Source organism: Ceratosolen solmsi, unplaced genomic scaffold, assembly GCF_000503995.2.
Source record: "Ceratosolen solmsi marchali unplaced genomic scaffold, CerSol_1.0 scaffold17, whole genome shotgun sequence".
Classification (NCBI taxonomy): domain Eukaryota; kingdom Metazoa; phylum Arthropoda; class Insecta; order Hymenoptera; family Agaonidae; genus Ceratosolen; species Ceratosolen solmsi.
In genome coordinates, this window is record NW_011948445.1 from 1,488,851 (window position 1) to 1,502,959 (window position 14,109).

Here is a 14,109-nt window from a genome sequence, read left to right on the forward strand (position 1 = left end):
ACTTTACGAGTGAGCTTATGTTGTCGAAAATGTGGGCACGCGGCGTCTTTACAGTATACTTGCACTGACCGGCAGTTACGCTTGATTGAGAGCGGAGTGAATTTACGAATGAGCTTCGCCTCATGGCGCGTTGCGCTTAAATGTGCATGCGGCGTCTTCAGCGCCGGCAACAGTGTCGATGCGCGTCCCTTCCAGAAATTTTCCTTTGGCGTGAGAAAACGAAGCTTCTAGAAGTTTCGAAGGCGTCCCTTTTTTGTGAGTGCTGGCAGTAAATAATATTTCAAATCGTAAACTTGCTCGGACTTGCCGAGTTTTGTTTGTAAACATTTTCTCGAGTGCCCGCCTCGGTCCGCACGTGCGGATCAGCCTAGGCGCACGTGGTGGCCAGCCTTGCTGCACGCGCGGTCAGTCTAGGCGCACATGCGGTACGCCGGGCTGCGTAAATGACCTTTCTTTTGTTTGAAATTCATGGGACTGCTTCAATCCCGAACAAGTACCTTTATTTGTTGTATAAAGGTATTTATTTTATATGTTGTAGATTCCCTTTTACGATTTACAGTTTTTTTTGGCTTAATAACTTTGTTAAAGCAAGTGTCATTTTTTTCAGCTACATTTTTAATCTTATTCTTATAAAATAACTTATTACTATAAAAGCTCGATTTAAATTGTCGTACACCTACTTATAAATGATATTGAATAAATTTTTAATTTGTTACAAATTTGTTGAGTAACTAGAAATTAAAAATCAGAATAATTTTAATTTTTGCCAAATAACCGTTTCATTTTCAGACAATGTCAGTCTCTGTTACTTAATAATATAATATAAAAATATATTAACATATATAATCAGTCTTCAGAATTAAAATCATGTAGATTGAACAGCATTTGTGAAACGGTTAATGACAGATTTTTTGTTTAAATCTTTTGTTTATATGTAAAGTAGAATAGTTTTGTAACTTTACTTAGATTTTTATTAATCAACAATCCAAAATATTTTTTGGATCTATGTATTGAAATACGATACTTATTTTATTTTATCTATTACAAAAGTTTAATGTAAATATAGTCATGGGAATTCAGGTTGATGACAGGTGTTATTCTAATTTAAGATCATCGCAAATATTCGAAATTCTGTATGATTTTCAATTTATTACATTATCTTAATTTATATTTGTTAGATATCTGTGATCAATTATACATTGATGTACATTGAAATAGAATTTCTAATTTTGATAGCTTTAAAGTTTGATAATTTGTTTCATTTCATTTGCAGACATTAGTTTAAGATATCTAATAGTAAATTTTTAATTAATGTATATTACTTTATATATGTTATTATATTATATAATACTTAGTAATACTAATTAATAATTACTCTGTTGATATTTTCACGATGTCATGGTACGAGATAGTATTACGCTCGTATCACTAATAAATTTCAAAAACAATAGTCATGCATTTTTAAGTTCATATCGTTTAAAGTCAGATTATATAAATTATATACAATTATAAAAAGGTACCTAACTCATTTCCATGGTATTATTTTATTATACAAAAACTACATTTCCTCTATTACAGGATTTATGTGATAGAAAAATTTATATATTTTTTGGACTATAGAATTGTGTATATTAATTTTAAACTATTTAACTCTAATCCAACTAACTAATCAAATCGAAAATTTCTATCGTATATGATTTTTAATTATTCATTCGATTATTTTATGTTTCAGTTTTCCAGGGAAACGAGGCAAGCAACATTTTGATTGATAACTATTAATATAATGTTTCAGAATAGCATTAATTAAACAGTTGAAAGGAAATTTAGCAAACGGAAATGTGGATGCAAACGTAAATTGTCAAGCAATGGAAAAATAAGTTTTGTTTGTCTCGTTTATTTAATTTATTAAAGCATATGATACGAGTACGATCAAGCCGATTGATATTCAAAAGTTTATTTGCAGTAAGGTATCTCAGAGCAGTGCACAAAGAATTATCCATTTACATATGAATATGACGGGAAGACTAAAATTAGGGTTATAAGTGCATACGTTAAATATACAAAATTAAGTAACATTAATTTTATATATTTGAAAAAAAATTTTTTGAAAATATTTTGTACGTTAATTTCATAACTATATTTAATTAATCTGATGCTATATTTATATTTATATTTTTTAGTGTTTACTTAACATGTTGCCAATATTAAAAAAATTAATAAACAGTGATTAAAAACTGATAATTATTTAATTATACAATTTCTAACATAAAATATGCAATTAAACTGAAAAACATATTTTATTTAAAACGATTATCATGAAAAATTTACATTTGCAATTATTAATACATAATAATTTATACATATATATGTTAAAGAAATTTTTTATGTAATCAATACATTAAAATTATGATTAAGAAAATTACTGATGCTTATATTTATATGCATTTAGAAAAAATTAACTTTTAACTGTAAGATAGACTACTATTTTTTATAGTAATTGAATATATATTCAATATATCAATATATTTTACTAAACTTGAATAAAACATCTATTAAAAAGATTTTTTAATTATCTATAAAGACAATATGCTAAATCTGATTTATTATTTTTGTTTTGTACTTCTTTATATACATTTTACTTTCATGTATTAATTAATTTATCATATAAAATAGATTCATTTCAATTTAAAATATTTTATTAGACAATGAAACAAAATTTTTGCTAATTTATATTAAATTATAAAAATTAGATTTTATAATAGAAGATTTTAGTTCTTTGAAAGATTTTTCAAATGTACATTTACAATTAATATGTATGCATTAAAAATACTTCAAATATATATATGTATTCAATGATTAATTATTAATAGTACTTATCATCAAAGTAAATGTTCTTATGATCTGTAATTATTTATACTTTACAAAACCTCGAAATTTATTAATTATAACTACACACCAAGACTTTAGTTTAAATGTATTAATTTTAAATATAATTCAAATATTTATTATTTATTTATTTATTGTGTAATTTAATATATATTGAAACATACGACGGCAGATTTATTTACATTCTTTAAATAAAATCTGTGAATCATAACGTCATCCTTTTTTTTCACTAATTTATTTATATTATATTTGTATAACTTGTTATTTTATATATATAATTGCATTTATAATTTTTCAATGTTTTCACAAAAAAAATGTATAATAGCAAAACAAAAAATTATATATAAAAATATATTAAATATTTTTAAATTTTTACATAGTCTATAGAGCTATTATTAAGTTATTATTAATATCACTAATATTTCTGTAATAAACATATTTATTAAAATTAAACGTTGTATTGTAAATATTCAAAGAACAAAAATGTTAATTTTATTATTCTCAAATTGAATTTAATATTAATATGGTAATATTTATTAAAGGGATATATAATTTTTTTATATAGTTTACAATTCTTTTCAAATATTCATAACATCAATGTTGCAATAAGTTATTAAATTATACAAATATCAGCTATTAAACTAATTTTTTTATTAAATTATATAATATAAACTCAGATTGTATAAATAAAAAATTACCGACATTATATTTGCATAACTCAAAATTTTATTCATAAAATATATAAATTAAATAAGTGTTTTTAATGACTTATTGCAGTTCGTTTCATTCAATTTTTAATAAACTAAATATCAAATATAATATTTTAATAATTTCTAAAAAGTTATCTTCTATCTTTTAAAGTGTTGATGTAGTCATTGAGGCATCTATTATATTATTCATACTGTAAATAAGAAGCACTTGGTAAAACAGATGTTTCCTTTAACTCTGTGTAACACTGCAGTAATTCTAAACTTGGATTCCAACTATTATTTTGTAGGTATAGTTACAGCAATAGATACATTTTTTCAGTAATATAACAGGTTGAATTGCTTTTATTTGAATAATTTATATTTGATCCTGGTGGTCCCATTTTATATTTTAACTTTTTAAAATTAATTATAGTCACAATAAAATACATTTACATATAGTATATTAATATATATACATGCATTTTTATTCCTAATGTATTTTCATTAAAAACATTTATTATTTAATATATTTCTATACATATTTATTAGGACCAAACAAATTAAAAATAATATGATTTTTATAGATTATATTAAATTAAATCATATAAGTAAAATTTCAGGAAGATGAATTTTAAAATGTATTTGTATAACAAATGTTATATAATTAATATATTAATGACGTGTATTGCTTCACCAAATTGTACATAGAACACACATTTTTTACATTGCACAGCATAAGTAAAGTATATGTTGTTTTATCCGCATAGCCAATAGAACCTAATCATAAATAAACGCAATATATGTTTTAACAGGCATTGCCAACTATATCAAATTTAAAATTATTTAGTATTTAAGTTTTATTTATATATTTAGTAATTGTATTATAATATATATATATTCATATATGTATAGATATCTTATACTAAATAGATTAAATATTTATTTAATTTACTAAAAAAATAGATTTAAATTTATTTACTAATTATATACATATTTAAAAATACCAATATTACCCATATGTTTAATTGAAAAAGCTATCTAAAAATGCACATTTTTTAATATTTTATTTGTGTGTTACATATTTGCCAACATAGTCTTTAAAAAGATTATTATTCATATAATGTTTATATTGTTTGTACATATTTCGAAATATTAATGTAATTTTTTATATTAACATTTTTACAAATTTTAATTCAAATTTCTATTAAATTAAATGTATCAAACAAAACTATTTAGTACATGATGTCTAAAGACTTATTACTGTAAATGCATATACAATTTGAATTTCGTGGTAAGTTCATTATCAATAGTTGAAAATATTAGATCTTATTTCGTATACGATCAAAAAATGAATCTCGAAGGGACTGAATATAAAAGCTTTTTAATATGTAAATCTTACTAATACTAATAATATAAAAAATAAAATTATATTAGATACACATCTAAAATTTTCAATTGGAAATTACTATAATTGAGTTTTGATCATTATTTTCAATAAAATTGAGTTTGAGTATTGCTTTAATCTTAAAAATTCCTGATAGTTTAAACAATTTTTAGAATTTTTGTAATTTATAAATGACATTTTTTAATTATATAAAATATCATTTTTACAAAATAGTTATGTAGATTTATTAAAAATTTTGAACTAAAATATGTATTTTTTAAAATATGTATTTTGCGACCCTTCAGATAGTGCGTTCAATGGCTGTACTAGTATTGGAAAGGTTCGCGACTGATTTTTTGACTCGGTTTAGCTGAATGATTCTTGGCTGACTGGCTCATAACTGAGTAGCACTTATGGCATGTTGCACTTGCCTTAAATATCTACGCGACTGCTTTGTTAGCTAAAAACAAAGGGCCGATCATAGCTAGAACAATGTGTTCGACTATGGTGCGAGAAACAATGGGGATGATTATGCACACTTTCGGATATACCGGCTTTTCCGAATCTCCAACGACTGTTGGAAAATTTTCTTAAAGTTATAATCGTTGAATAATTTCCTTGAAATGATAACCGTTGAAGCTTTTCTATTATTTATAGGGATTAAATTTTTTAAAAATTATTACGACATATAAATTCATATTTTATGTTTGATGAAATGCCATACTCCATTTCTAAATTGCAACATCCTCTTAAAGTAAACAAAAAGTGGATAATAGTACATAGATAAATCCAATAATAATAATAAAGCATCATAACACATAATGTGTAAGAGCGCGTAAGCCCTGCAATATAGTCACTTTAAAACTATAATATTTATATTTAAACTATTAATAAAATGCTGCTGTATCATTATTTTATTATTGCAAATTTGCATTAACTTCTAACTACTGAGTATACCTAAAGTTTATTTTTTCTCTTAAAATAATAAATATTCTGTCAGTTAATCTGTAAATAAAAAATTTCTAATTTCTTAAATATTATTTAATCTGCGACGTCGTTTTTCATAAAATTTAGTTTTGCAGCTCATTTTAAAAATTTTATATTAGAACTTGGAAATTTAAAAACGTCAATTATGTTGATAACCGATGATAATTGAAGATAATTCTATAAACTACTTAGAAAAGAAAAATTTTATATTAAAATAGAAATTATATTTCAATCCTGTATTTGAATGCGTTGTACTTAAGAATATACCATTTATATATTATTCCCTATGTCTGTGATCAGACTAAAAACCTCCCTTTGATGGTGGGTGGAGGTGTTGCTGGCAAGTGGAAGGGGCATTGCAATTATTCAATAATACATGCGGTGTTTCTTGTCTTTCCTTTATAAAATATTATAATATAATAAATAGTTATTGATCGTAAAGTGTATGAATGACGGTGTGAGCGAATAATTTGGGGAAGTTTCTTCAATTGTTTTACGTGCTGAGGAAATTGTGTATACTCTTCCGGACGTGAGGAGTAACTCCCTCCCTTCCGAGAAGTGCTGCTGTAATAGTATGCGTGAGAGCCGCCGCTGTAGTACCGAAGCTGCCTAAGTGAGACTGGGTCCCTGCTGCTTTAGTGTCGGTGCGTAAGAGCTGCCGCTGTCTTACCGAAGCTTTCTAAAGGGGGACCGGTTTGCTGCTGCCTTAGTCGTCGGTGTGATCCGTTAATATGTATAGTGTGATTTCGATTATTAAGCGCGTTATTAGTTTAAGTTTAGTTAACGGATCTTGATAATGTGGTGTCACTATTTATTTGTTAGATTGCTTACTGTTTGAGTATTACATACATGTATAGCTACAGTAAGTGATAACTGTAGAGAGAAGCTTGAAGATTGAATAGTGAGTTTGTGTTGACTGCGTAATTGTTACTATACTAATCTGAGTCAAAGACTAAGCGCTGCGCGGCAAGTACAGTCCTTAAATATTCTCGTGGTAGTTTTAGGCGTTGGTAGCGATCTGATGTCTGATACTATACCGATATATGTCGTGACGTCAATAGGGCATAGCCTTGGAAGGTTCATTGTCATTACTTTTCGGAATTATAGTCGTATATTCGAATTTTCGGCGTAGAAACATTTCTCGAGTTCGTTGGCTCGTGTTTATAAACAACTATCTGGGAGCTCATACCTCCCCCATTTTTTAATTCAACTGTTTCAATCCGTAACACCCTAAATTTACCTCTTTTGTATATCTTTGGTAATCAAAATTGAAAGATGAGCACTTTGAAATATATTAGTATAAATTTATGTTGTAATTACAATAAGGAAAATGCATATAATATGGATAATGTGAGAACAAAATATCGTATTCCAAATTCTCTTATTGGAATAATTCAAATCTGAGGAGAAATCAATGAAGATATTAATAGAATTTATATATAGATATCGATTATTTACTTGAGATTTAAATTTTTAAATTAAAGTTTTTCTATACAGACTGAATCCTTGTATAATGTTGTTTATAATTTAGAAATATATCCTTGTGTATGATATATATTATCATAAAACTTGTCTTGGTAATATAAGCAAGAATAATTTAATTCTTTTCAAAATTCAAAATACAGCGTTTTCATGAATTCGTCTTTCTTTGTTGTATTTGTAAAAATTTAAAAATTTCTAAATATATATTTGTATTATTGATCATAGTATATTATTGTGTATTCAAATAACATTTAATATATTATAGTATTCATGGAATAAGAAATAGTGTATTGTAGGGGCATAAATTTATAACAATGATAATAAATTTAATAATTATTTTTTAAGATTTTAAAATAAGTTTGAAATTAACTTTTGTTCAAACCTTTTCTCAAAAATGTAATTTGTATGTGAATATTTATAAGTAGATGTAGATCGTTAAAAGAATAATCTAGATAAAGTACGTAAATTAAGAATTGGATAACCAAAGAAAAAATTTTGATAATTACAATGACAGTTTTTTATATTTATAAAACTATAAAATATATTTTCAAATATAAAAAAATTCCTTCATAGCATGTAGTCATCATAAAAAATGAAATGTAATTTCTTATTTAAAAAAGTTATCTATAATTTAAGACCTATAATTTAATATAATTTTTACATTATTTTCTTTATTAATAGTAATTACAATTATCATTCGATACCAATGTGAAATATTAATAATTTCTGTTTTTAACTAATTACATAGGGAGAATTACAGCTTGGAGCTCTACTTGATCTGTAACTTTCAGGTGACCAAAGACTGTAATTACTTCTGCATGTGCTACTTGTCGATGATAATGGCGAAGGCGTAGGACGATGATATGGAATTGGCCTCTTTCTCGCACTAAAATAATGATTTGTAATAAATAAATAATCTTATAATTTCAAATTTATGATTTAGAATTTAAATATCAATTAAAACTATTATATAACTAAAATGTTACAAAATTAATTATATTTACACGTATAATTAAATATGAGACTGAATCCTCAACATTAAAAAAAAAAATTGTTTAAATGTATATTATGAATACTATTTATTACGATAAATATTATTCACAAATAAACTGCATATGCAATTGAAAATATGTATTATTTTTTTAAATTGGTAAGATAATTTTATAGATATTAAATATTTTATATAGAAAATTATATAGATATTAAAAAATATCTAAAAAGCATCTAAAATTAGTTAACGTTATATAATATTTGATAAATATCGAATACAATTGAAATTTTTATACAATATTAATTATTAGATACGATTATTCAGTGTATATAATTCAATAATATTAAAATAGTATATTAACGTAATACCTTATTTTAATATTTGTAATATAATTATATGTATAAAATATAAGAAATTATTATTGTAATGTAGCATTTATTGTTAGAATGTTTAATAACTTATATAATTGCTTAAAGTATCACAAATTAAAAACTTACGTAAATGATTAAATTGAAATTGCATGCATTTAGCTATAATTAGATATAATTTGTCATTCTTATAAATTTTATATACCGATTTCAAACATCTTTAATAAGTGATTTGTTAACATAAAATCTAAATTTAATGTTGAACGAAACTAATATTTATAAGACATAGACTCTATTTGTTCATAACAGCCATTTTGATGACATCAAGAGATTATATTCAACCAGAGAAGAGGTTATTTTAAAGATGGAAAAAGTTCGTTCTAAATTACTGTAATAACATTTATTCTCAGATGTTTCTTTGGCTATATCTAATTGGCGTATTACTAAAAATTTGCCGTGTCAATAATATACATATTTGGAAATGTTCGAATGCAGTAATCAACCACGTATCTCTGATTTTCCAAAACAATAATATTGTGAAATTATTTTTTACCATTCACAATATTCAAGAAAATTGAGAAGTACTGGAACAACTGTATGATATAATATATAAATATAAATAATTAGTATATAAATATAAACAGTAAGGCTAACTTGTATATAAAATTAAGAAACAATAAAAGCATGTTCAATTTGCTATTCAATCGACTTCTAATCTTAATAGTAAAGAATATATATAATATACTCCATGTTTTGGTTCTCCATAATTCTGTTTAGAAGTGAATGGAAGTTTATATAGAGTTTCCAACTTTATACCCAATAAATATTAAATTAGCGTAAAATTATAAAAAGTGGAACAATAGTCTAGAAAATAATCTCATGAAAAAAACATATTTTTTTCTTGAAACCATATTTTAAACTTTTTATCTTGTCAATTTGAAGTTTGTGTATATTTAGTTTTTAACCTCAAACTTGTCTCCAGTTTATCATCAACTTAGAGTCCATTATAAAATGCGCTTATTCAATTTAATATGATTTTACAATTTGATTTGATGTTTGAAAATTACTATACTTAAATCTTTGTAATACATTTATTTATTGATAATTGCCGTAAGGTTAATTTTTTTTAAATAGGGAAATAATGAAAATTTCAGTTGTCAATAAATAATTCTAAATTATGAATGTTTTTATTGTTAATATCAATTAGTTAATAAAAAGATGACACCTTCTCTTGTAATGATAAATGAAAAAGTTCTGTCATATATGCGCTTAGTTTAAAAATTTTTTCATATTATTGGCATAAATGTGATCAAGATGATAAGATTATTTTTCCTTCATTTCGTTTAAACAATACAAAAAATTCTAGAGCTTAATTGAATTGCTATATTTAAGTCGTGAAAAATAAATTAACAAACTTTCCTTTAAAATTTTGAAAATGATCAGTTTATATTAAAGCATTAAAGATTAGTTTTATTTAGTTGAATCTATTTTATTTTAAATCACGTTCTAATTAGATTTGTCTTGATAACTTTTCTGTTATGCAGCTTTTTAATCTTCAAAATTCATCAATTTTATTATTTATTTCTGTTGCTATTTTTTCGAGTAATAATAATTGTATTTATCACTTGAGACTGAAACGAATAATTTTCTATTTGTTTCAATTATAACACACAATATACAAAAATTTGTCTCTCAATATTTAAATTCTCATAGTTACAAATTTCACGTTTTGTATTTCATTAAAAATTTATTTTAAATGAATAAATAATTCAGTAGACTTAAAAAAAAATTTGTATTGAAAACTATATTAACAACTTCAGTTAATTATTTTTAATTACAGAATAATAATACTACTAAAAACTTATCTAGATAGTTAAATATATAAATATAATATAGTCATAAAAATGATACTATTTTACTTGAATTGCAACAATCATATTTCAAAAATTATTTTAATTACTTTATACTTTTTTTATTCGCTTTAAAATTATGTAACTTAGAGCATTCTAATTTTTACAAAATTATTAAGATGTAATTAAATTTTAATAAAATAAAAAAACTCACCTTGTAATTCGGCGTCTATCTAAAAAACTGGGTGAACCATGTCGACGTGGTATAGAAGTAGAACGGGACCTACTTGAATTAGTTGAAGCTGGACTTGAAATTCTCCTAGATAATGTTGTAGATTGAGAAGAACATGAATAAGTGTTACAGCTACGGCGTGTAGAGCTAAAATTAATGAAAAAACGTAATGTAGGTATATATGTTATTTGCTTTTTTCAATTATATAAAATTATTTATAACTAATACTTAATCTAGGTACGCCGACGATTTTATTTTATAATCTCTTACAAAATTGATATAAATACATGATAGCTATTATAATATTTTATATAAAAAATAAATCTTTGATTTTTATAAACGTTTATTTTTAACAAATATGTTATTTAAATTTGGTAATTTAATATTGATTTTTAAATTATATGTGTTTAAAGGTATTGCATAAAATTTATTTTTGAATTATCTTATATCACACTTACTAATAAAAATATTATTTAAACAATTTCAATTGTACTAGTAAGTACAATTGTATTTAATATAAAATTATATTAAAGTGTAAATATATGAAAATATTTAATAGTATTTACAATATTAAATATTGTAATAAGAAAATCAAAAAATATTTTTTTAAACCTTTATACCAAAGTGCAATTTTTCGTATAGAAAATCGAATCCATTTTTCTTTTTCAACTTCTTTTTAGAGAATATTAATAGGAAGTTACTTTTTATCAAGTATTCTTAAACATATTTAATTTATATTATTTATATTGAATTTATAATTTTTTTCTCAATAAAGCTAAATAATCAATTTTATTGAACAATTTACAAAATTGTTGGTAATAGATAATTATGATTAATTGTTCATATATAAAATATAAGATTATACTAAAAAAAATATATAAATACAATAGCTGGTAGAGATTTTTGACTAACCAAAAAAATTAATTAAACTCAAAACAGAAACTTTCGTTCTATTCTCATTATCAAACTTAACGGAAATTAATCTAAAATATATATATTTCTTTGATATTCTTATAAAATATATTAAAATTAATCTATTACCGTACATTCATTTTTTATATATACATTTATTCATTTTCATTTTATATATATCTTTTATTTTTTAAATTTCTAATGGTAATAGTTATGAGGTGTATATATATAATAATTTTAGAAAAAATAAAAGAAGACAGATAATAAATTAATTTTTCAATATATATACAAACTAGTCTACTAAAGATACACAACTAGTAATATTCAGAAAGAATAATACCTATTTTCAGTAACAGTATTATTAATATATAAATAAAGTACTGGATCTAATTATGATATGATCTCCCGTGTAAAAAAATTACAAAGTACAATAAATTACTAATATATAACGCGCATAAATGATATAAATTCAAAATATATATTGCGTTCGTGTATTAGTAAGCAAAAAATTGGATTTCAGAGGTCATGTATCATTGTAAACATGGAAGTTCATCAATAAGAGAAGCATTCCTAGCTTAAAACTGTAGGTGGTACTGCAATTTTTTTAAACATTTCTAATCACTGGAATGTTGCATGCAATACTGTCGGTAAGTGTCGACAAAATGTTAATTTGCAAATTGACTTTATAAAGAATATATAAATTCCTCTTTGTGTTATTGAAAATAACATTTATAACTATAACTATATACCATAAATAACACTAACAATAATATAATTCTTTATTATAAACAAAAATACAGTGTGTACAAGTGTTTCAGTATATGTAACCCTACAGTAGGGTTTGCAGGTTATTTACTATATCTGCGTCCTTTTTATATAACCATTTTTCAAAACATTTCTCTGTTTTATTAAGTAGTTTTGTAATTTCATAAAAAATAACTTTTATACTGTATATTTACGTCATTAAATTAAAATAAATGATAATAAATTACACACATTTTTTTATTTATAGATCAAACACCGTATTTAATATATATTTTTCATTTAACATGTACTACATACATTACATGTTTTAATATAATAAAAACATTTCTATTTAGAGAAACATTATCATTTATAAAGAACATTTATGAAGTAATAATAAATATGATTTCAACAAGTTTGTAATTACAAATTTAAATCATACCTTGTAACTGTTTGAGTACTACTTTTACTACTACTTCGTTTTCGTACCCCTCCTGAATTTCTTGATACAGAACGAGAGATACTTCTTGATTTTTTTGAGAAAGAAATACTTCTACTTCTAGTTTTATAATTACTATTTAAGTTTTGAATGTAGCGACTTAAACGTGGCGTTTGAGATCTTGATAATTCAGACTCAGAGGAAGATTTTACCAGAGAAGATTGAATAGGGCTAATTAATTCTTTTTCGTTCGGTTTAGAATATTTAATATCTTCTTTTACAACTAAATTAGAGGCATTATTTTGCAACAAAAAAATTTTTGGCCATGAATTGGTGTCAGGACAATTTTTTAACGGAGTTAAAGATTGTGAAAATGATGTAGATTGCGAGCTAGAAGATAATTGAAAGAAGGAAAATGTTTCTTTTAAATTTATATCGTTCTTCTTTGAAAATTTCATATCTTTAGATTTGTCAGATAAGAATGAATTTGATAATTCTTTAGAAGAAATAATATCTGAATTCGCCACATTTAACGAATCATTATCAATATTAAAATATTGTGAAAACATATTTGCAGTTTTAAAATCATCACACAAGTTGATATCATATTTGGATGAGTTTTCCGATAAATTAATTTTACTTACTAATGATAATTGACGTAATTTTGTTTTACCCACATTATTTTTAAATATTTCTTCATCTCCCATTAATGGAAGAGTGGGAGACGGTGTTGTACTTTTTATATTTGGTTGAACATTGATATTCGATATAAATGCTGATGAAGTTAATTTTTCATTAAATAAATTATTTTTACTACATAAAACTTTACTTTCCTGAATAATTGATTTTACAGGACTAATACATAATTTTCTAAAATTTTTACTTTTTTTTGTAGATATACCATTATGAAAACATTCTAATGTATTTAGTTTCATTTGACTTTTAATATTCTTTTTTTTTAGCTCATTTTTTAACATACAATATTCATCATCACTGGAAGATTGTAATTTGATGTGAGGAGTATGTATATAAATTGGTTTTTTTTTAAAAATATATCTTAATTTACGTCTACTGATCACATCTTTACGAAGAATTTTTTTTACTTCATGTAATATATTTGTGTAACGGTCATCATGTTTTAGTAA

The 14,109-nt window shown here is 23.6% G+C and overlaps 2 protein-coding genes across 2 annotated transcripts in view; both read right to left on the reverse strand.

Annotated features, from left to right (window-relative positions):
• The window catches only part of LOC105366162 (uncharacterized), a 14,738-nt gene extending 10,762 nt beyond the window's left edge, over positions 1-3,976 (reverse strand). The window contains 1 exon segment of the mRNA XM_011504490.1: positions 3,789-3,976. Within this exon segment, the coding sequence (XP_011502792.1) occupies positions 3,789-3,976 (188 nt within the window).
• Positions 3,977-8,153: 4,177 nt separating this feature from the next.
• LOC105366130 (serine/arginine repetitive matrix protein 4-like) lies at positions 8,154-13,802 on the reverse strand. The gene is made up of 3 exons (XM_011504459.1): positions 12,968-13,802; positions 10,852-11,016; positions 8,154-8,314 (listed from the first exon to the last, which is right to left on the reverse strand). Exons 1-3 carry the CDS (start codon positions 13,669-13,671, stop codon positions 8,161-8,163), a joined length of 1,023 nt encoding a protein of 340 aa, XP_011502761.1. The 5' UTR covers positions 13,672-13,802; the 3' UTR covers positions 8,154-8,160.
• Between the last annotated feature and the right edge of the window lie 307 nt (positions 13,803-14,109).